The sequence below is a fragment of the Chiloscyllium plagiosum genome, unplaced genomic scaffold, assembly GCF_037043375.1.
Source record: "Chiloscyllium plagiosum isolate Xiang-an unplaced genomic scaffold, Cpla_swu_hap1 HiC_scaffold_32, whole genome shotgun sequence".
Lineage (NCBI taxonomy): Eukaryota > Metazoa > Chordata > Chondrichthyes > Orectolobiformes > Hemiscylliidae > Chiloscyllium > Chiloscyllium plagiosum.
Window position 1 is genome coordinate 46,528,814 of NW_028270170.1, and position 24,047 is coordinate 46,552,860.

Sequence of the window (24,047 nt, forward strand, 5' to 3'; positions counted from 1 at the left end):
AGGTTTACACAAATAAGAGGCATGGATAGGATAAATAGGCAAAGTCTTTTACCTGGGGTCAGGGAGTTCAGAACTAGAGGGCATAAGTTTAGGGTGAGAGGGGAAAGATATAAAAAAGACCTAAGGGGCAACTTTTTCATGCAGAGGGTGGTACATGTATGGAATGAGCTGCCAGAGGGTGTGGTGGAGGCTGGTGCAATTGCAACATTTAAAAGGCAGTTGGATGGATATATGAATAGGAAGGGTTTGGAGGGATATGGGCCGGGTGCTGGCAGGTGGGACTAGATTGGGTTGGGATATCTGGTTGGCATGGATGGGTTGGATCGAAGTCTGTTTCCATGCTGTACATCTCTGACCTATACCTATAACCTAAACTGGGAACCTTTACAACTTCAGTTCCGGTCTCTTATGAGAAGCAGCTGGTTCAGTTGCCACTGATTGTAATAAGAGGCTCAGGCCCAAGGTTGATGGGGTGACATTGGTTGAGAAAGATTCACCCTTGATTGGCTCAACATTTTTGATTTAGAAAATGGCTGGTTGTCCAATTGAAGTCCTCATTAAATACCCAGAAGTCCCTGAATGTCTAGGGATTATCAAAGGAGGAGCCAAGGCCATCTTGCATGTTTACCAGGAAGCAATTCCCTGATTCTGCAAGTCCGCCCACTGCCATTTGTGTTGTGGGCAAAAGTAGATGCAGAAATCAGGAAGTTGGTAAGTGAAGGAATAGTCAAACTAGAGCAGTTTGTGGAATGGGCAGCACCAATTGTGAAGCTGACTGGTTGGTTCCCCTTTGTGGGGATTTTAAACAAATGGTAAACTGCTTCTCGCAGTTGGGCAGTTATCAGTCCCACGCATTGGGGATTTATATGTAAAGCTAGCAGAGGGGCTGTCCTTCATGAGGTTGGACATGAGCCATGTGTGTTTGCGATTGTGGTTACATGAGGATTCCTAGGAATATGCTACAGTTAATACCCCAAGGGATTTGTACCAATGCATGAGACTGCCATTTGGGGTATTATCAGCCTGTACAACTTTTCAGTGGACTGTGGAGAATATTTTACAAGAACTAGCCCAGTTTGCCATTTATCTAGATGACATGCCAATAACCGGGGAGACCAATAGAGAATGTGACCTTAGCCATTTTTCCAAGGTGGGCATTTGTGTTGGAAGGGAAAACTGTGGGTTCTGGACACCCCAAATTACCCATTTGAAGTCCCCAAGTGACCTAGGAGGACTTCAATTGGACAGCCAGCCATTTTCTAATCAAAAATGTTGAGCCAATCAAGGTGAATCTTTCTCAACCAATGTCACCCCATCAACCTTGGGCCTGAGCCTCTTATTACAATCAGTGGGAACTGAACCAGCTGCTTCTCATAAGAGACCAGTCAATAAGATCGGGCTACACCCGTTGGAAGATAAAGTGAGGGCAATCAAAGGTGTCCCAGCTCCCACATCAGTACTGAAGTTTGAGTCTTTGCTTGGGCTGGTGATTTATTGTGGAAAGTTTATACGTGACCTGGCCTTCATCCTGGCACCTTTGCATCGACTCTTTTAAAAAATGGTCAGCCTTGGAAATGGTTGCAGACCCAAACTTTCAGGGAAGTGAAGAAACCGCTGTCATCCTGTAAGATGTCAGCATGCTGATCCCTAGCGAGGTTTGGGGTTAATGTTGCGATGCCTCCCCGTGCAACACTGGGGTAGCATTATTTGGCTCAATGGAGAGGGACACCCAATAGTGTATGCATCCAGGACTTTAGCTAATGCAGAGCATAAATGCACCCAGACAGAGAAGGAAGATTTGGCGGTCATATTTGGAGTCAGGAAGTTCTACAAATACTTTTGTGGATGTAAATGTGTAATAATAACGGACCACAAACCCCTGCTAGGTCTGCTTCAAGAGGACAAGGCAGTGCCGCCCATAGCTTCAGGCTGAATTCAGCCTGGGCTCTAATATAAGTGCTTGTAATTACAAGTTGGAACATTGTCAAGTAGCAAGCACCGATTCATTGAGCTGCCTCCCACTGGCAGTTACACCACTGATGGTACGACAACTAGAAGAGTTTGTTATGGCTTTAAACTTCTGGACACATTTCCAGTCAGAGCTGACAGTATCAGACCTTGGACACAAAGTGTCAGTCTGATAAAACTGAAATAGCTGGTGGTGATGGGGAAACCAGAACAGTGACCTTTTTGGACCTGGAGAGCTTCTCTTGATATCAAACTGTGCCCGTTCCTATTTGATTATCAGACCACCCCCTCGTGCACCTACAGGGATAGTTGCAACAGAGTTATAATAGGGTGGAAGATTCTGCACCCAGTTAAATCTGATTTTCCAGACCTGGGGGAGGGGGGGGGAGGGGAAATGGGTGAAATGGCATCAGGAACAGCATTGCCAGTCACAAGACTCTGCTAATTGAGAGAGACTGGTTACTTCAGGGATGAAGGTAGGTGTGGGAACCACGGCAATGGCCCTGCGTGGTCAATGTGAGGTCAGGTCTAGTGATGTATAAAGTTCGGGTGGGTGCGATGGTCCTGAACAAGCACATGGACCAAATGAAAACTGCAACCTCTCAAATGGGACAGGAGTAAAACATACCAAGCTTCTTGACAGGCCTCTCCCACTGTTCCAGACCCCATGGGTTCTCCCTCTCTATAAAGTGTTGAAGAGATCTTGGAATCTGAAATGGACGGAGTGGATGTTGCTACCTTGATGTTCTTGCTGCCTGATCAAGAGAATGAATTTCTTCTGAGACCCTCCGGGCGCAAGAAGGAAGTTACTGTGTATTATACACCTCCCGTGTCTGAGGCAAAGTCTAAGGAACCTGACCTGGTGCTAAAACACCCCAGGAAGAGCTACAAAAAAATACAGCCAGCGTTCATCCTCTGACTCAGAGGAAAAGGGATGTAGTGATTGTAACAAGGTCAGCCACAGGGGTATCCTCTGAGGATCAGAGTTCCCCGATTGGTCCAAATAACAACCCCAATGAAGGAGCCCTGGCTGACAGATAAGAACAGCAGTGTCAGCCATCCTGACACTGAGCTGGCTCTGAGGGAGCTGCATCAGTGTCAAGGACTCTCCACGTGGGTCACTTGGTGATTGGGTACTGGCCTCTGTGGAGTTACTTCAGTAGTGTTACTTTGAATAACATCTGAAACATCAGTAGACGGTACTTTGAGCATTTCTGGGGTTTATTTGCTTATGACAAATCCTAAATTCTCTTCCTTCTCAAAATTGTCAGTAACAATTCTGTTAATCACACTTGTCTGTTCATCCCAGACCCACGTTGTAACTTCCACTGATCATGAGGCTCCCTTTCACAAAGTGGGTGGGTAATTGTAACCCAGAATTTTGTTTTGATTTGACTGTCTTCTGTGACCAATGTTATACTGCAAGTCGTAACTGTATGTGAGCAGAGTTCATACTCTTATAGGAGGGCTTTATTCCTGTTATCTGCACTCCATAACACTCTCTCTCCATTGAATGTTAGCTCCTCATTTTTATATGCAAAGTTACCTTGAACTAATATATCCATCATCTGTTCCCTCATTCTATGAGGCAATCCTTCAGATAATATTATTCTCTGTCCTTTTAAATCTGCTGTGCTGTGCTCTTCTTCCAGTTTAAAGAATAATCCGTGACCCCCCCCATCCTTTAAAACTGCAGTCCATCTCCAATCAACACTTTACTCTTATTCAAGGTCCACCATCTATGTTCATTTCTCCTGGAACTCTGTTTGAATCCCTCCAATTGGGTATTGTCCCCCCCTCATACTATTGAAACAGCTCTTGTCAAAGTCACTGTGTGACAGAGGTAGGCTTTCACTCTCTCTTGATTCTTCTTTGAGATAATTGATTCCAGCCACCTTCCGCCAATCCCTGTCTGCTTTAAGGGAGTTTAATGGGGGAGGGAAGGGGTTGCGCTCTCATAGTTCCATTCTTGCCTGACAACTCTGAATCAGACTCCTTTGCAATAACTTGTCTTCCTGCTCTCCCGCTGATACCACTAGGGTCTCCCGAGGAGCAATCCTTGCCCTCATTCTGATTCCCATCTACATTCTGCCTTTCAGTAATAATACCCCCCCACCAGCTGAAGGCACAGTGTTATTTTTACGAGAGCATCAGCAATGCCAGCTCCACCTCACCCCACCCTCTCTCGACATCTCGACTATTGCTCAGTTCTGAGGCTGCTTATTCAACGCCCAGTGCTGGATGAGCCAATATTTCCTTTAGATTAGATTACTTAGTGTGGAAACAGGCCCTTTGGCCCAACAAGTCCACACCGACCCGCCGAAGCGTAACCGACCCAGACCCATTCCCCTACATTTACCCCTTCACCTAACACTGGGACAATTTAGCATGGCCAATTCACCTAACTGCACATTTTTTGGACTGTCGGAGGAAACCGGAGCACCCGGAGGAAACCCACGCAGACACTGAGAGAATGTGCAAACTCCACACAGTCGCCTGAGGTGGGAATTGAACCTGGGTCTCTGGCGCTGTAAGGCAACAGTGCCAACCACTTTGCCACCATGCCGCCCACTCATGAGACTCTATTAGCTTAAGGACTATCAGCCATCAGGTATCTCCCCTGGTGTTGGTAAACTACAAGTTCCCATTTCTTCCTATCATTCACTCCTTCCCATTTCCAGCCTGCCCATCAGTTCAACGCTTTCTGCCAACATCCCCTCCCCCACCCTCATCCATCTCTCCCTACTTCCTGTATTTCACCCTTTCCTCTGTGTCCCCAAACTCCTTCTGTCACTGCACCGCATCCACCCCCCAGAACCCACTCCCCCACCATCCTACTACCCTCCCCTCCCCCCCCCCCAGGTCTTCTGTTACTGCTCCCCACCCCCCACAGGCCTGTCACCCTGCCCCACTCCCCATGGCCTTCTGTCACCCCCCCCCCCCCACCCTGCTGGCACTCCCAGGTCTTCTGTCACTCACCCCCCCCAGGCCTTCTATTACCTCTGCCCTGCTCCCTATGGCATTCTGTCACACCTCCCCTCTCCCAGGCCTCTTTGCACCCCTGGCCCACTCCCTATGGCCTTCTGTCACCCAAGGCCTTCTGCCACCGCACACCCTCCTGGGCCTTCTGCCAACCCTCCCATCCCCAGGCCTGTCACTCATGCCCCCTCCCACCAAACATTAGATCACATAACCTTCGCCAGCCATCCAGGCCTTCTGTCAGTAACCCCTTCCCCCACCATACCCACAATCCATCCCTTGCTCTCTGTCCTTCCTCATCCTGTGTTCCCCCCATTTCATTCACCCTCCCCTCCCATTATCCCTCCCGTCATTAACCCCCTCCCCGCCCATGTCATTAGCCCCTTTCCCTTCTCTCTCCTCCCTTGTTGTTAGCCCCTTCCACTCCCCTCATGTCATTACACCCCTCCCCTCTCACTACCAACATCATTATCTGTCATTAGCACCTCCCCTACCATACCATTACCCCCTCCCCTCCCATGTCATTCTCCCCTCCCATGCCATTACTCCGATCTACTCCCATTACCTCCAACCCCTCCCATGCAATCCTCCCTCCCCCAATGCCATTACCACACCCCTCCCACTAACCCCCACACACGCCATTAACCGTCCTCTAATGAAGTCTCTGGAAGATTGAAGTGACTGTTTACAGTCCCAACTCAAAACTCCACTCTCTAACTATCCCTTTTCCGAACAACACTGAGATTAAACCAGACTGTTCATGGTCTTGGCATCAGAATTAATCCTGAGGTGGACTTCTGTATGTATGTTCATGCTAAGGGTGCCTATTTTCACCTTCATAACATTACCCAAACCTGCCCTTGTCTCAGCCTGTCTGAAACCCTCATTCATGCTTTGTTGTGTCTAAGTTTAACTACCCAACAAATTCCTGGCTGGTGCCCCACAATCTATTCTTGGTCACTTTGAGATCATCCAAACCTCTGCTGTCTGTGTCTTACCCCACACCAAGTCTTCTTTCACTATTACCCTCGTGGTGGCTATCCGACATTGGTTTCTGGTCTAGCAATAGAGCCAGACAGCACAGAAACAGACCCTTCAGTCCAACCAGTCCATGCCAACCATAATTCCAAAATAAACTAGTCCCACTTGCTTGGCTGGCTCATGTTCCTCCAAACCTTTCCTGTTCATGCACCGATCCAAATGTCTTTTAAACATTGTAATTGTACCCGCACCACTTCCTCAGGAAGTCGTTCTGCACTTCGTTTTCAAATCCCTCACCCTCCTCACCTCTGTGATCTCCACCAGCTCTACAACCCTGCAAGGCCTCCAATGCTAGACTCTTGAACCTCCCTGATATTTAATCACTCCTCCATTGGTGGCGATGCCCCCAGCTATCTGGGCTTCAAGCTCAGCAGTCCTCTTCCTAACCCTTTTCGGGCAGCATCCAACGAGCAGCAAAATCGACGTTTCGGGCAAAAGAAGGGCTTTTGCCCGAAACGTCGATTTTGCTGCTCGTTGGATGCTGCCTGAATTGCTGTGCTCTTCCAGCACCACTGATCCAGAATCTGGTTTCCAGCATCTGCAGTCATTGTTTTTACCTCTTCCTAACCCTCTCCATCCCTGGAAGCACATATTCAGTGTCCTGTACAGTGAGGATTCATGTCAGGAAATTAGTCTGGTTTTTAGTGCCTTTCTAGGTACTGGGCAGGAGTTGGGAGCCAAACCTTTGGAAGATGACCCTTATCCCCAGGAATCACCCATGGAGTTATGGATGCGCTTTGCTCAGGCCCTGGGGGAGGTTCCCCACTTTATTATATTTCTGGCTAGTGTCCCGAAATCTGAGGTGAATAGGGATGAAGTGGTGCCTCTTGTTTCTTTACCCAGCCCCTCAGGTGGTCACAACAAAGTTAATTTGAAAACTAATTGCTTTCCTTTTCACCCAGACCCAGCTTTAGGCTTCTTGAGTTAACAAAAGTGAGTTTATGAATTACTAAACACCAAGGATTAGTACTCAACACAAGGAGTCGAAGAATAAAAATAAGTTTAATATTAAAATGTTTAAAGATTTATTAAAACCAGATATAGGGCTAAATGTATGATGAGTGGGTAGTTGAATGTTGCAGCCATTCCAGTGGAGGTTACAAGTAGCAAGTTTGCAGTTTGGTTGAGGTTCTGTTGTTCTGATTCCTTTTGGTAATGAATCTCTACATTCTGGGTGACCAGTCAGTTGTTTTGATGTGTTTCCTTTATTTCTTGGTCAGGCTTGTTAGCTCCAAGCGCTGAGTGAGAGAAACGTTTGGACCTGCACTGCAGTGGTCACGAGGAGATAGTTCTCTAACACTTACCTTCATAGAATGCGAATGCATGAATCCCAGCTGGGGTGCCTTAACCCACTCAGTCCCACTAGCATATTCCAGTAGAGTTGGTATTGGCTATTAGCTGTTGTCTTTTTGTGTTTGTCTGTTTTGTGACAGGACTGTGCCTTTGAGAGGTGTTCTGTGCTGTTTCTCTGTGGTGACAGGTGTACTCAGTGATGCTGAAATGTCTCTTTTAGACCGGATGTTGGTAAGCAACTTTTCAATTCGCACCGGATGATTTTTAAAAAATGAAAAGTCATGAGGGTAGGGTCAGGGCTCAGAGTCAGGAAGGTTTTTTTGTTTTGCTTTCATTTCGTTGAAGATTTCTACTGGCTGGTTGCTGGGCTAAGCTTGATTTGCTAATGTGAAGCCATCTAGTCAGAGTCATAGAGATGTACAACATGGAAACAACCCTTCAGTTCGACTCATCCATGCCGACCAGATATCCCAACCTAATCTAGTACCACTTGCCAGTATTTTGCCCATATCCTTCTAAACCCTTCTTATTTATATACCCATCCAGATGCTTGTTAAATGTTGTAATTGTACCAGCCTCCACCACTTCCTTTGGCAGCTCATTCCATACACGTACCACCCTGTGCATGAAAAGATTCCTTTTATATCTTTTCCCCCTCCCCCTAAACCTATGCCCTCTAGATATGGACTCCCCCATCCCAGGGAAAAGACCTTGTCTATTTATCTTATCCATGTCCCTCATGATGTTATAAACCTCTAAGGTCACCCCTCAGCTCCCGACACTCCAGGGAAAATAGCCCCAGCCTATTCAGCTTCTCCCAATGGCTCAAATCCTCCAACCCTCGCAACATCCTTCAATCTTTTCTGAACATTTTCAACATCTTAGACAGTGAGGCTCCCTCCTTATAATCAAAAGGGGCAGATTGTTTCTTTCTTCCGGACTGGAAAGAGACAGTATGAGGCGGCAAGGTGGCTCCCGGTGCCAGGGACCCGGGTTCAATTCCAGCCTTGGGTGACTGTACAAACCCCACACAGACATTCTTCCCCATATCTGTGTGGGTTTTCTATGGGAGCTCCGGTTTTCTCCCACCGTCCGAAGATGTGCAGGTTAGGTGGATTGGCCATGCTAAATTGTCTGTAGTGTCCAATGATGTGCAGACCAGGTGGATTAGCCGTGGGAAATGTGGGGTTACAGGAATGTAGTCGATCTGGGTGGGATGCTCTTCAGAAGGTCGGCATGGACTGGATGGGTGGAATGGCCTGCTTCCACGGTGCAGGAACTCTATGGTGATTATGACTGCTTTGTTGAGTTGCTTTTTTGCCAACGGTTGTGTTTATGGGATGCTGCTTATATTGGAACAGTTGATGATTACCTTGTTAGATATTTCAATAAAGTTATGCTGCTTTTTACCTGTGTAGTAAAAATCAAGTGTGTTTTATTTCCAGCCGAGTAGTGGACTAGTTGAATCATTCTGGAACATAGTGCTTTACACTTGCCTTAACATAAATATAAAAGTAAAGGGCTAGGCTTACTCTTTCCAATACTTTGGTGGAGAGGTGAGATGGAAATGTGTTGCTGGAAAAGGGCAGCAGGTCAGGCAGCATCTAGGGAACAGGAGAATCGATGTTTCGGGCATTAGCCCTTCTTCAGGCTAATGCCCGAAACGTCGATTCTCCTGTTCCCTAGATGCTGCCTGACCTGCGGCGCTTTTCCAGCAACACATTTCCATCTCTGATCTCCAGCATCTGCAGACCTCACTTTCTCCTCGGAGAGGAGAGGTGGTCTGGTCGATAACTTGTTGACAAAGTGTTATGTACTCTACAGGTTGGGTCATAATCCACAGCAGGATGGTGTGCTGTTAAGCAGAGGGTACCAGCTATTCATTATCTTGAGTGAGGGGATCACAACTCAGTTTGTATGGACTTGTCTCTTACCCTTTTTGCAGGGAGGTGTATGATGTTGCCCTTGCATTTTCTAGGTTTGGCATTTTGTGAATCTTCGTCTTCAGATAACCACTTAGTTTACATCCATGGCTGATATAGCCAAAGCTAGTTCTCTTTTTTTAAGCGAAACACTTTTTTTTTCTCTTCTTTTTGGAGGGAAAAGTTAAAAATGACCACAGTATTTCAGAGTTCTGACCCATGGTTATGACTGGTGTTGACCTGGAAGTCTCCAGGATAAAGGAATCATCATAACAGTTGCCTCAGAGCCAAAGGCAGAATGGCAAACAGTGTGTCCTGCGATCATTGTTCAATCCTGGGGAAGGGTTACTTGATCTGAAATGTTAACTCTGCCTTCTTTGCTGCCAGACCTGCTGAGTTTCCCAGAGACTTTCTGTTTTTGTTTGAGCGGAGGTCTTCTCTTTCAGGAACCTTCCCACCCTGGTCTCTGTGCCAAAAGTCATGGACTCCCTGTGGTGTCCAATGCTAATGCCCTCTGTGCCTGCACAGGATTACTGAACCAGAAGGATTGGTTCCTTTGTCCCACTGGAATAGGGCACTGAGAGATTCAGCCCCATAGCTGATTCATTGGCAGATCCTGGGCTAACCCGAATATGTATAGGTTCTAGGCAACAATGAGAGTGATGACTGCAGTTAGGGTACTGCCCTGGGGGCTGAGAGACATCAGCACATTTTGGACTGCAGCAGAGATCTCCAAGACCACCTTCCCACTAGAGACATGACATTAAAACTGTCATGTGCGGGTGGCTGACCATGCAGGGGGTGAAGGGTCACCCTGTTCGTTGACAAGTGTCTTCCGTCTTCCCCTTGAATCCCTGCCCCTTTCTTCTCTGCCCTTTTCCTGATCAGGAAGTGATGCTCCCTTTTGAGGAACCCCCACCTTGTAGTGCTGAGAAATTCCAACATGCTGGGACCAGCGATGGAGGCTCTGCGTCACTGGTTGAGCAGTGACTTCAAGTCTTTTCTGTTTCTCAAAACCTGAGGAATATGTCCATTAGCACCTGTCGTTCCTGAGAACCGTATCCCCCACACCCCACACCCCACACCCCAGCTGTTGAAGTGGTAGTTATTTATTACCTTGTAGAGTTCATTAAATCTGTTCATCAGAGATTGATGGAATGCCAGCAGTACCCCTGCCTCCCTACTCTCCTTCCCTTTGGCCACTTCCCAGAGTTGTGAGCATCCAGTGACGTCATCTCAATGCAGTTTGCACTATGCCTCCCAAACCTCAACTCAGACACAGGCTATAAGGATCGAATTCCAAGCTTCTGAGAAAAAAGATGGGTGGATGGGGCAATGATTAAAGAGTCCGAGGTTTACAGCATGGAAACAGGCCATTCAGCCCAACTTGACCATGCCACCCAGCTTCTATAATTAAACTAATCCCATTTACCTGCGTTTGGTCCATATCCCTCCATACCTGTCCCATCCATGTCCTTGCCTAAATGTTTCTTAAGTGACAAAACTGGTACTCCCCTCCACTTCGACCTCTGACAGCCTGCTCCAGACACTCCCACCACCTTCTGTGGGTGAAACAATTGCCCCTCTGGGTCCTTTAACATCTGCCCCCCCCCGCCACCTTTAAACCTTAGGTTATGAAGGAAGACAGAGCATGAAAGGGGGGAACTGACAAGGAAAGAAACAGATAACCAAGGTCGTTGAGGGACAAAGGGGAGAAATGGAGTGAGAAAGCAGACAGACTGAGAAAGAAAATGCAGCAATGGAGAGAGAATTTTGAAAAACGACGGGACAGACTCTAGTCTCTGTAGGATGTGAACTGAAGGCTGATTAACTGGAGGGATTACGGTTCATGTGAACAGAGTCAGAGTGTTGGGATGTGCAATATCCAATCTAACATTTGTTTTCCTAACTTAACACAAAGCCTTGAAGTGTTTGAGTACTATACTCTGCCCAGCTTTAGTCCCTTCCCCCAGTGAATTGAGTTGCATTTAGTGTCACGTGTACCGGGGCACAGTGAAAAGCTTTGTCTTGCGAGCAACACGGGCAGATCAGAGTTAAATAACATCGATAAGTAAATAATAGGTAAACAGCAGCAAAAACAGAAACACCGGTACATGCAAATGCTAAGCGTTCGAGTCCATTCGGTATCTGAACAACAGTAGTGTAGAAACTGTTTCAAAACCCAACTGGTGCATGTGTTCAGGATTCTGTGCCTTCTCCCTGACGTAGAGGTTGTAGAAAAACATTGCCAGGGTGGGATGGATCTTTAAGAATGAGAGCGGTCTTTCCTTGACAGCGGGCCTGGTAGATGGATTCTATAGATGGGAGGTTGGTCTTTGTGATTGTCTGGGCCGAGTTCACCACTCTCTCTCTGTAACCGTCTCCGATCTTGAATGGTACAGTTGCCGTACCAGGTAGTGATACATCCAGACAGAATGCTCTCGATGGTGCACCTATAAAAGGCTATTCAGTCATACCAAACTTCCTCAGCTGCCTGAGGAAGAAGAGATGTTGTTGGGCCTTTGTAACCAGTGTGTCTACATGAAGAGTCCAAGAAAGCTTGTTGTGGATGACCATTCCCAGGAGCTTGACACTCTCCATTTGTTCCACCTCTGTACTGTTAACGTGTAGGAGACAGGAATAAATTCCCGCCAAAAGTCAATAATGAGTTGCTTGGTTTTGCCGGCATTGAGAGCTAGGTTGTTCTCAGTGCACCATTTTTCCAGGTCTTCCACCTCCCATCTGTAGTCTGTTTCGGGAGCCTTTGGGAAGGTTTCTGGATTGACGTTGAATTCATTGAACTCTGTACTGTTGTAACTTTGTGATTAAACCCTCTCATGTTCCACCTTATCCCCTAATCCTCAGTTGCCTCTTTTTCCTGTTAGCCCCACTCCAGCCCTGTCCTGCATGGGGTCAGACGGTATGAACAAGTGCCCTGATAAGATCAAAAACAAATATTGTCTTTCATAACATGCTGCTTCCCAACGATGCTAATGACGTGCCAATTCCTCACGACACTGGCTGCAGGCACAAAGAAAACTTTGTCCCTGTCTCCGTACTTGCACTGTTTGATCAATGGGCCATTGTGTCCATATTCCAGGCTCAGGAGCAGGCTGCAATTACTTGTAATGCTAAAAGTTCATTTGATCAAATCACACAGACAGATTTTACATTCTGAATGCAGATGTAGTTTTGGAGTCTTGGGGGTGTCTAGGCATTCTGAGGAAACCGTATGAATATATGGTTTGTCATGGTAACATGTAGGCATCATTCTCTCAGTTAGGTGCTTTAGCATTTGAGTCTTTCATGTAATTTCTAAGTGGTGTCAGAAAATGGCATGGCATGTGTTTACAACTTTCCATGCGGCCCACTGTGCCAACAGAGCAGTCTGTAAGGAGCACAGAATCAGAGAAGACTCTCGGTATGTTTACCCTGTCACTGGGTTAGGTAATGGACTGAGTTATTTGTGTGGTGAAGTTAACTGTCTCCTCGTCCACTCATCTGCTTATCAGTGTCTGTAATGGTCGCCCTGTCCATGTTATGAGCAGATCCCAGGTGAGGCTCCCCAAGTTATTATGATTGATCATGAAACAATCAATTTCAGGATTCCTGGCTTTTGCAAGTTGAAATCCTTCTATCTGTTCTGGTGATGGCTGCCTGGCAGTGTCATTCTTATCGGTATCCTTTATCACTCCATGGCTTGCTGGCTAATCAGCTTTTAACACTCCGTGCAAGAGTCCTTCTCCCTGCAACACAGGGCTGACTTCAACGCTGGGCTTCCTTCTTTAGCTTTGACCATCAGAACACACTAGTGCTCAAACCCAGGGAAATACCTGAACTCATGAACACATCTTGTCTGACTAGCACACCCAGACCAGAGTTGCCATTAGTTTTGGTATATTCCTAAAACACACACACTATCTGCAGGGTGTAGCTGTACACTTACAGCTGGTAATAGTCAGCCCTTGTTACTTCTTTCTTCTACTCCTCTCTCTGTTTAAAGTTCCCCTCACACTCCAGGTGCAATATTCCTATGGTCCCACCGCAGACTTTTCCAGCTTCTAAATTTACATCCATGGTATTTCTTTTTTTCTGTGGTAGTCCTCTTTTAAGAAAGAAAAACATATATTGGAATCAAAAGTTAAATTGCCCGTAACTCTTCCAGGTTCAGTTGTTCGTTATCCGTGGCCACTGTCTTTTTTTTTTATTTCGGAGATCTTGACCTTTGCCCTCCGGTCTCTTTCAGGGTTGCAGGATGACGAAGACGTGAAATTCATGTTAAAAGGCAGCAAGTTAAAAAAAGTCAAGTCCGGTACGTGGAAGAAGAATCGACGATTGAAACTGCAGGAGGATGGTCTGTCCATTTGGTGTGAGTCCAGGAATAAAGCACCCACCTGTGAGTATCCCCATGCAGCCACCGTGATGGTGGATCACTGAGCGACTGAGAGTTATCCAGGACTAGCAGATCAAGACTGTTTCCGAATTCCTGGAGATAGCACCAGCTTATTGATAATAATGGTTTTCTGGCATTTTTGGAGTTCATTCACCCATTAATGCAGCTCCAGTTTCCTTTCCTAAGGATCACTACTGGACTTGCCCTCCATGCTTTCACTACTATTCTGCCTTTTAAGCCTTTGTTCTGTCCAGTAACTGATTACTAAGAGACCTGGTCACCATCAGGCCCTCCGTTCCCAGTGCCATGTGAGGAATATCTCATTTGTTCCATCAAAGCTGGAGGAAATTAGAGTTCCCCAGGATTCTGAAGGAGCTGTTTCCTGATAGAACAGTCTCCCTTTCCAACAGCAGCACACCACCAGTATATACGAGCTGTTTGTCCATGAGTTTATCTGGGACGTGTTAACACAACGCGTAACTTAAATGATGGGACTGACTCAGGAATACCCAAATTGGAATTTTTCAATGTTTTTTGTTATTGTCCATCTTGTGCAATGGTTGTACATTTTTTTTGGAAGATGGTACATTCTGACCATGTATCATGGGCCTTTCACATGTCAATTTCCTTTGTAGTTGTCTATCCAGAAAATCCATGAGAAATTCCAAACCTTTTTTGCAATTCACCTGACTGTTGTTCATCTCATTTACATCTGACTTGACATCATATAGGAAGTGACCATGCCAGAACTGGACCTAGCCTTTGTTATGGATCAGGCCATTTCAAGAAGGTAGCCCAGACCCTAATGTTTCTCGTTGTTTTAAGCAGGTGTAAAGTGGATATTCCAGGAGGGATGCAGCTGGCCCAACCACAGTTTTAAACAAAACCGAATTTATTTACCCATTACTGAATGAAACCTGAATAAAAGAGAACTGAATTTAAAATAACTTAACCAGTATGAAAACCCAGTCAACTTTATACCACCTAATGATGCTGTTCCAAATACTTAGAATATCCCCATAAACATCCCCTTTTCAAAAAAAAGGTAAAGCAAAAAAAGGTGAAATCAAACCCCGGTTCTTCCTGGAGATGTCAGAGAGAGAGGATCAGCACAGAGCTGTTTCTCAGACTTGACCAGCAGCTGCAAAATAAACCGTTTGCTAAAACCAAACCAACCCTGAACTGGGAGAACTGACCAAGCTCCTTTCATTGTGCTAGTGTTTTAAAAAAAAACCTAAAAGTTTCTTCAAATAGATTAGATTAGATTAGATTAGATTAGATTAGATTAGATTAGATTACTTACAGTGTGGAAACAGGCCCTTCGGCCCAACAAGTCCACACCGACCCGCCGAAGCGCAACCCACCCATACCCCTACATTTACCCCTTTAACCTAATACTACGGGCAATTTAGCATGGCCAATTCACCTGACCCGCACATCTTTGGACTGTGGGAGGAAACCGGAGCACCCGGAGGAAACCCACGCAGATACGGGGAGAATGTGCAAACTCCACACAGTCAGTCGCCTGAGTCGGGAATTGAACCCAGGTCTCTGGAGCTGTGAGGCAGCAATGCTAACCACTGTGCCACCGTGCCGCCCACAGATATTTCCAGTCATTTCAGAACATCTGCCTTTATGACTCCTCTGAAGAAAATCTCAAGGACAACATAAGCTTGTCAAAGGAGGAGTATCGTCACACCTTCTCTTTGGGAAGGGCGCATTCCAGGTCCCCACACAACAACAAGTTATAGCTCCTGCAGTGCGATTGGCTGAGATGCTGAGAACATTGGAGAATTTAATCGTGCTTTCTGTCATTTTAAATAATGGCCACCAGGACTTTAACTCTACATCCAAAATGAATATTTTAATTTGCAACTTCCATCTCTTTAGATGAGTATCAGCTGTTACCAGATCAAATCTGGGTCAGTGTGGGATAGGACGCAGGAATGAAGCTTGATAGAGGTGTACAAGGTAACGAGAGGCATAGAGTACATAGCAAGAGGCTTTTCCCTCGGATGGAAATGGCTATCGTGAGGGGGCATAATTTTAAGGCGATTGGAGGAAGGCTTACGGGAGATGTCAGGTCGGTTCTTTACACAGAGTGGTGGATGTGTAGAATGTACTGCCAGCAGTGGTAGTAGTCAGGCATTAGGGACATTTAAGCAACTGCTGGACTAGTGCATGAATGGCAGTGAATTGAAGGGTGTCTAAGTTATGTTGATCTTCGATTAAGATCGTGGGCCAAAGGGCCTATACTGTGATGTATTGCTCGATGTTCTAAGCCTCCTATACATTTTAGTTAGAGAAAGCTACTGGCAAACAAACCTTCTCTCAGTCTGCTCCTTTTTTTTTTAAAGAACCAAGAACTATGAAAAGATGGCACTATAACAATAATCTAATGTTGTAAGTAATTTAAATTTGGTGGTGGGGGTGTGAGGTGAAATTGTGCCCATTGGTAACAGAGGGCCTTTGGTATAGCAGTGAGCAATGCATGCTCCCTCTCAAAGGACACCCAGGCATGGACATAGCCACAAAGGAGGGAGATCGTCAGTTATAACAACCCTCTCCATGGTTGCTGCCTGGACCTTTTTAATGTCCCCCCTGATCAGACTCTTCAGGATGTTTGCTGGTTCTCCCAACCCTCTGCCCTTGTATTAGAATGCAGCTGAGAATATCAAGCAACCAATTAAATATAATTAATATCTACTTACAACCAAGAGGGGAAGTGGTGGGCAATGTGTTAATTGTTACCTCTTCTTCATAGAATCCCTGCAGTATGGAAACAGGCCATTCAGCCCATCGAATCCACACCGACCCTCTGAAGAGCATCCCACCCAGACCCAGACCCCTACCCTATCCCTGCAATCCTACATTTCCTGTGACTAATCCACCTAGCCTGTACATCACTGGACACTATGGGCAATTGAGCATGGCCAATCCACCCTAACCTGTACATCCATGGACTATGGGAAGAAACCAGAGCATCCAGAAGAAACCCGTGAGATGGGTTAATGGGATAATTTGATAGCAGGTTACTCAGAATAAAGAGGGAGGTCCCAGATTCAGGCCCATTTGCTCCGAAGACATTTAACAAGATCTCTGAAAAAGTTGTTTAGAAAACATCTAAACTGAAGAGGGGAATGGTTAGGATAGGGCGAGTGGATTTGTGGTGTAGCAAGAAAATGGAGAGGTGGTAGACATTGGCTGAGCAGGGACCTAGCTGACTGCCTGCTGCAGAATCTTACCTGAGATTGCTGTCTTGTCAGAATACCTGGCCAGTCCGGTGCTAATCTCTCTTGTCCATTATTTCAGTCTCGGTGATGGATATCCGGGACATCCAAGAGGGCCATCGCTCAGAGGTGATGAAGAAACATGGCAGCAGCTTCTCAGAGAAACGGTGCTTCACCATCATGTTCACCAGCAGCCGTACAAACCTGGACCTGGTGGCTGAGTCGGAGGAAGAAGGAAGGCGATGGGTTCAAGGCCTGAAAAAACTCATCAGTCGAGTGGAAACCATGAGCCAGCGAGAGAAAATTGAACAATATCCTTTCTGATATTCTTCTGAGGAAGGTATAGAGTTCCGTGCTAGCGCGTCACTTGTCCATCAAAGACTTGGTGCCCGTCTAAATGTTTTGGCTTGCTGGTGATAGTGCTCAGCAATCATTAAAAACCAAAAATTGCTTCAACCGCATTTAGCAAATCTGGCCCAGAACAAGCTTCTGAGAAATAGATGGCCAGAATTTCGCAGTGTCAGACAGACTCCAGTTGTCTTTAAGAATGGCAGGTAACTCATCCTCTTTCCATTGCCAAGGGATATGGGTGATGGGTAGCAAACCTGCACCTTGCCCTTCCGACTTGACCAATTCCATTGGGAATGTAATAGGGTTGTTAAGAAAACCTATGGTGTTTTGGTTTTCATTAACAGGGGGATAGAGTTGAGGAGCCACGAGGTTTTTAGATTAGATTTTTTTTTTACAGATTAGATTAGATTACTTAGTGTGGAAACAGGCCCTTCGGCCCAACAAGTCCACACCGACCCGCCGAAGCGTAACCCACCCATTCCCCTACATTTACCCCTTTACCTAACACTACGGGCAATTTAGCATGGCCAATTCACCTGCCGTGCACATTTTTGGACTGTGGGAGGAAACCAGAGCACCCGGAATAAACCCACGCAGACACTGGGAGAATGTATAAACTCCACACAGTCAGTCGCCCGAGTCGGGAATTGAACCCGGGTCTCTGGCGCTGTGAGGCAGCAGTGCTAACCACTGTGCAGTTCTACAAGTCCCTGGTGATACGTCACTTGGAATATTGTGTCCAGTTCTGGTCGTCCTACTACAGGAAAGATAGAGGCTTTGGAGAGGGTGCAAAGAAGGTTTACCAGGATGCTGCCTGGACTGGAGGGCTTCTCTTACGAAGAGAGATTGACTAAGCTCAGACTTTTCTTTCTGGAGAGAAGGAGGAAGAGAGGTGACCTGATCGAGGTGTATAAGGTAATGAAAGGTATGGATAGAGTCAATAGCCAGAGACCTTTCCCCAGAGCAGGATTGACTGGTACGAGAAGTCATAGTTTTAAGATGTTAGGAGGAAGGTATAGAGGGGACGAGAGAGGAAGGCTCTTTACAGAGTTGTGAATGCATTGCCAGTGGTGGTAATGGAAGTAGTCATTAGGGATATTTAAGTGATTGCTGGACATGCACATGGGCAACAGTGAATTGAGGGGTGCGCATAGGTTAGGTTATTTTATTTTAGATTAGGAATAATCCTCGGCATAACATTGTGGGTTGAAGGGCCTGTTCTGTGCTGTACTTTTTTATGTTCTATGCCTATCTCATTCTTGAGGGCATGTAGTTCAGAGGGGGTTGTGACTGCTGTTCTAGAGTCAGGAACCTCTCTGGTTTGCTGGAAGAAGTCTTAATGCTTGACTGAGCTCCAAGGCTCTGTAATGCATTACTGCAGCAGGAAGTCTGTTTATCAAGGCTGAAGTAGAGTATTTGCTTTGATTGTTTGACATTCTTGAGGTTGAACTAGGTTCCTCTGAACCATGTCCTTTGACCTATGTTTATTTGGACAAAATTTAAAAGCACTAGGAAATAAAGCGTTTTTATTCAGTAATGGCTTCTGATTGTCTGATGCATTTACAACGTTGTAAAAGCAGCAGAGTCTTTTTCCAGATTTTGAAGTGACTGTTAGTTTTGAAGTACATTTGTGGGACTTCTCTTCAGAATTATTTTATAGCTAATTGATTCTGTGGTACATTCTAGATGAGTGGGCATAGAAGGTGGCACAGTGTTTGAATGGGTTGAGGGCTGATAATAAATGAAGGTTAGAGGGTTTAATAGCCTTTTAGTACAACAAAATATCAAATGTTATTGGAAAAACAAGGTTCCTAGAGAGCTCGACAGGATAGGTGCAGAGAGGTTGTTTCCCGTTTTGGGAGAGTCTGAGAACAGAGTATAATCTCAGAATAAAGAGTCACCAGTTAGGACAGGTGAGGAATTTCTTCTGAATCAACCCAATTTCTGGAATTCTTTGCCATTGAAAGGCCATCAAGGCTGGGTCATGAAGTGTGTACAAGGCTGAGACAGACTGATTTTTAATAAATCAGGAGTAAAGGATTTGTGTGTGTGTCTGCGGGTGGGGTGGGTTGGGGGGAGCAGGGGGTGGTGTGGAAGCAAAAATTACAAAAGTGGAGTTGAGGATGATTAGATCAGCAACAATCTCATTGGTTAGTGAGGCAGACACCCTAAACGGAATGGCCTACATGTTCAGGCCGAATTGACTCGTTGGCCTCTGCACTCATTCAGTCACTCCCCTCCTGGCTTCTGAACTGCTTCCAGAGTCAGTGGGTTTGAAATTCACACTTTACTGATGAAAGCCTGGCCTTCCGGTCTTGTTTGTGTGTGTCTCTTAATTTGTTAAAAGGAAAGATGTTTTAATGTCAATAATAAAAGTAGTACAGTGAAGTACATTAGTGCACGGACCTACAGCTGGAGATCGAGCAGTGAACATGAGCTCTCCTAGACTGCAGTGTCTCTGAGTTAATAAGGCAGTGTTTTGTGAGTGTATTGCTTTCCTTCAGTCCTTGCAGCCCTGTGCATGTGCTGAAAGTGTATATATTACAGATCCGTTTCCTGAATCTCTCTCCCTGGTTGAGTTTATTGCCTTAATTCTAGCAACCTTGATCCATCAGCATCTGGAAAAGGCTGACAAAAACAATGATAACAAGATCAGCTTCAAGGAGGTGAAAAATCTACTCAAGATGATCAATCTCAAAGTCGATGATGATTATGTCAACTTCCTCTTCCAGGTGAGAGCCAGAACTGTGGAAGGTGGGAATCTGTTAATGTTTGCTTCCCCGTCACTGAAACTCTCTCCTTTCCTGTAGTGAGCGCTGACCCTTTGTCAGAGTGAATGATATCAAAGGGAATCCTGCCACAAACACAGCTGGCTATTGGACCGATGCCTTGCCATTGCCACTGGTTAATGCAACATTACTGCAATATCAGTTTTTGAGAAGATTTGTAGCTCTGGTTGATAAGTATATAAGTTAGCTCGCTGAGCTGGAAGGTTTGTTTTCAGATATTTTGTCACCACGACTAGGTAACATCAGCGAGGCCTCCAGTTACCTAGTCGTGGTGATGAAATGTCTGAAAACCATACCACCTAGCTCAGTGAGCTAACTTCCATACTTATTACTGCTATATTTATGTTTAAAGTCTGCATTTTGTTTTTCCGTACTTATTTTCATTTCTTCTTGTGCCTTTCACAACTTCAGGAGGTCCAGAAACATTCAGTAGCTGATGAGGTATTTCTGAGCTTTATCAGTGTTGCAATGCAAGAACCATGCTGCAGTTTTGCACAGAGGTCCCACAGATGCCTCTGAGATATACAATGTCAGTCTTTTTCAAACAGTATTGGTTGAGAGGGAGATTGTCAAGAGAGAACTCCTACTTTGTTATGGAATAACCTGAGTTATCAAAAATAAGGATTTAATGTTTAATTTGAAAACAGCAGCACTCTGACAGTGTAATGCTCCCTCAGTGTAATGATGTTGGCTTTTCCCCTTTGGTTTTGTGCTTCTGTACTCAGCGTGGGGCCTTGAACCTGCAACATTCTAACTCCAAGGCAGAAGTACTACCAATGACCATAGCTGACACCCACTGTCTTATTGTAGCTGGGTGGGCACACATCAGGAGATTAGATTAGATTCCCTACAATGTGGAAACAGTCCCTTCAGCCCAACTAGTCCACACCGACCCTCCAAAGAGTAACCCACCCAGACCCATTTCCCTCCAACTAATGCACCTAACACTACAGGCAATTTAGCATGGCCAATTCACCTGACCAGCACATCTTTGGACTGTGGGAGGAAACCGGAGCACCCGGAGGAAACCCACACAGACACAGGGAGAATGTGAAAACTCCACACAGTCACTCAAGGCTGGAATCGAACCTGGGACCTTGGTGCTGTGAGGCAGCAGTGCTAACCACTGAGCCACCGTGCGCCCCAATAGATAGTGACCCGGACTGTCAAAATTAGGCAGACTGGGTGTGAGGTTCAGTCCTGATGTGAAAAAACAAATGCCTGAAAACCCCACATAGAAACATAGAAAATAGGGGCAGAGGTAGGTCATTTGGCCCTTTTTGAACCTGTACCACCATTCAAAATAATCATGGCTGATAATGCAATCTCCGTATCCCATTCCCGCCCTCTCTCCATCCCCCTTGATCCCTTTTAGCTGCAAGGGCCATGTCCAGCTCCCTCTTGAATATCTCTCATGAACTGGCCCCAGCAGCTTCCTGTGGGAGAGAATTCCACAAGTTCACAATTCCAAATGAAGAAATTCTTCCTCATCTCAGTCCTGAATGGCTTACCTGTTTATTATTTGACTGTGACCCCTTGTTCCCCCAACATTGGGAACATTCTTCTCACATCCAGCTTGTCCAGTCCCATCAGGATTTTATATGTTTCTATGGGATTCCCCCCTCATTCTTCTAAATTCCATTGGATACAGGCCCAGTCGATCCAGTCTTTCCTCCTAGGTCAGTTACATGTTTCATTGGCTATTATCATTTCAAGAGTTATTAAGGTATAAATCTTACCTTTTTTTTTCTTCTTCCAATGTGCTCTCCAAGGTGTGATTGAGGGATTAAAAATATACTCTATTAGATTTCTTTCCCTGTAGTTTAGAAGGTTGGAACAAAGCAAGAGACCGATGAAAAGATAGTGCCGTTTGTGTTGATAGCCATACAGCTAGCCATGAAAGTATTGCAGGAGAGATTTATAACTCTGAGGGAGCCTGTTTGCCTCATCATGTCTGTGTCAGCAATTTGTCAGAATAATTCCAAGTGCCAACCACCTGCTTTCTCCCCATCACTCTTCCATTTCCAACATGCATCCAAATCGCTACTGAAAGATACCATTTAAAAATGATTCCATGAGCTTGTCAAGCAGCACACCCCAAATTGTAGCAATGTGCCAAAAAGTCATCATGCAACACTGCATGAAAACAGTTTCTCCTGACTTCCTGTCTGATTTTGAACCACTCTGCTCACACTGCCTTTATGTCCTTTATTCTAAGGAGAAAGATCTCAGCTTCTCTGCTGTCCAAGCTTTGTAATATTAATGCTACGTTGCTACTGTACTTGGGTTTTAGTTCACGCACAGATCAACTGAAATTTCTTAGTTTCTTTCTTGCTGTTCAGTTTCTGGTCAGTCTCATCTCCGTCAGAAACTGATTCACAGGTCATGAGTCAAAGATATTTTCCTGTCAGAGCAGATGCTGGAATCTGAACTGAAAATAAAAATTGCCGGAGACCACAGTGGGTCAAGCAGCATCTGTGAAGACACTTCATCGGATCATACAGTGTGGAGTTTTGGCATTGCAACGCTTAAAGCTCAATTAACCAAAAATTTTAAGTCCTTTTAATTTCTCCATTTGAAAGGAACGCTTTTGGAGTTGGCCCTCCATTAAGGCATTGCAATGACTGATGTTTCAGCAGGCTGACAGAGTTGACACACTTGAGATTTGGAGTTTAACTTTTTGAAACAACAAAGTAAATAAATTCACTGTCTCCTAGCCATGTCCAAGGCCAGAAGCCTGGTGTTTGAGGGATCATTAGAGAGTCGGGAGATCTTTGAAAGAGATGGGCAACGATGTGCCTGGATGTCCCAGATCCTATCTTTCTGAGAAGCCAGTTTTCCAGTGAGGAATGATCTGCGAATGGGGCCCGACTCCCATCTGTGGGAATCTTGAACTCAGCAGCACTCTTATTGAGTCCGTTTGTCTGTTTGATCCAACAGTAGAGTCACAGATCTTTAACAGAAGTGTAAATGCTCTTGAAGAGTACAAGGTTGATTCTGGAGTTGAGGGGGTTAGTTTATGAAGAGATTATATTGATTAGAATTTAGAAGAATAAGGGGGAGGGATCTTATAGAAACATATAAAATTATGAAGGGACTAGATAAGATAGAAGTAGAGAGGATGTTTCCACTGGTAGGTGAAACTAGGACAAGAAGGTATGGCCTCAAGATTAGGGGGAGCAAATTTAGGACTGAATTGAGAAGGAACGTCTTCACCCAGAGGGTTGTGAATCTGTGGAATTCCCTGCTCAGTGTAGTAGGTGACACTTCTCCATTGAATGTTTTTAAAGCAAAGATAGATTTTATTTTTGAGCAATAAAGGAATTAAGGGTTACAGTGAGAGGGTGGGCAAATGGAGCTAAGTCCGCAAACAGATCAGCCATGATCTTATTGATTGGCAGAGCAAGCTCAACGGGCCGGACGGCCTACACTTGCTTCTGATTCTGATGTTTTTATGTTCTAAGGTCTGCAGAGGTGTGTCATATAATAACACTCATTCAAATAGACAGCTCTTTAAAAATTGATATTTTTAAAAAAATGCCTTGTGTATGCGGTTGGTTCAACAATTCTGGTCTGAAAGTTCCAACAGTTAGCTATTGACATAATCCAAAGTGCTATAATTCCAGCAGTATTAATGCTTGGTTACTTTACACACTATATCATTATCACCGTGGGTGTATTGTAAGTTATCAATTTGATAGGCAGCTCAGAAGTTATTAAACGATGTGGAATCGTAGTTAGACAGGGTGGTGAAGAAGGTGTTTGGCACACTTGCCTTCATTGGTCAGATATTGAATGTGGGAGTTGGGAGGTCAAGTTGCGCTGTACAGGACATTGGTTCGGTCAATTTTGGAATACTGCATATAAATCTGGCTGCCCTTCAATGAAACGATGTTGTTAAACATGAGGGTGCAGAAAAGATTAAGGGTATTGCTGGGACTGGAGGGTTTGAGCTATAGGAGAGGCTGTATAGACTGGGGCCTTTTTCCTTGGCGCTTCAGCGGCTGAGGGGGTAACCTTTCAGAGATTTATAAAATGGTTAGGGGCATAGATAGGTTGAATAGCCAAGCTCTTTTTTTTT

General features: G+C 45.3%; 1 protein-coding gene across 1 annotated transcript in view; it reads left to right on the forward strand.

Annotated features, from left to right (window-relative positions):
* The window catches only part of LOC122558121 (1-phosphatidylinositol 4,5-bisphosphate phosphodiesterase delta-3-like), a 116,868-nt gene that overhangs the window by 13,664 nt on the left and 79,157 nt on the right, over positions 1-24,047 (forward strand). Inside the window, exons 2-4 of the mRNA XM_087977975.1 lie at positions 13,450-13,599; positions 16,909-17,137; positions 19,780-19,909. Of these exons, the coding sequence (XP_087834101.1) occupies positions 13,450-13,599; positions 16,909-17,137; positions 19,780-19,909 (509 nt within the window). The remainder of the gene's footprint in view (positions 1-13,449; positions 13,600-16,908; positions 17,138-19,779; positions 19,910-24,047) is intronic.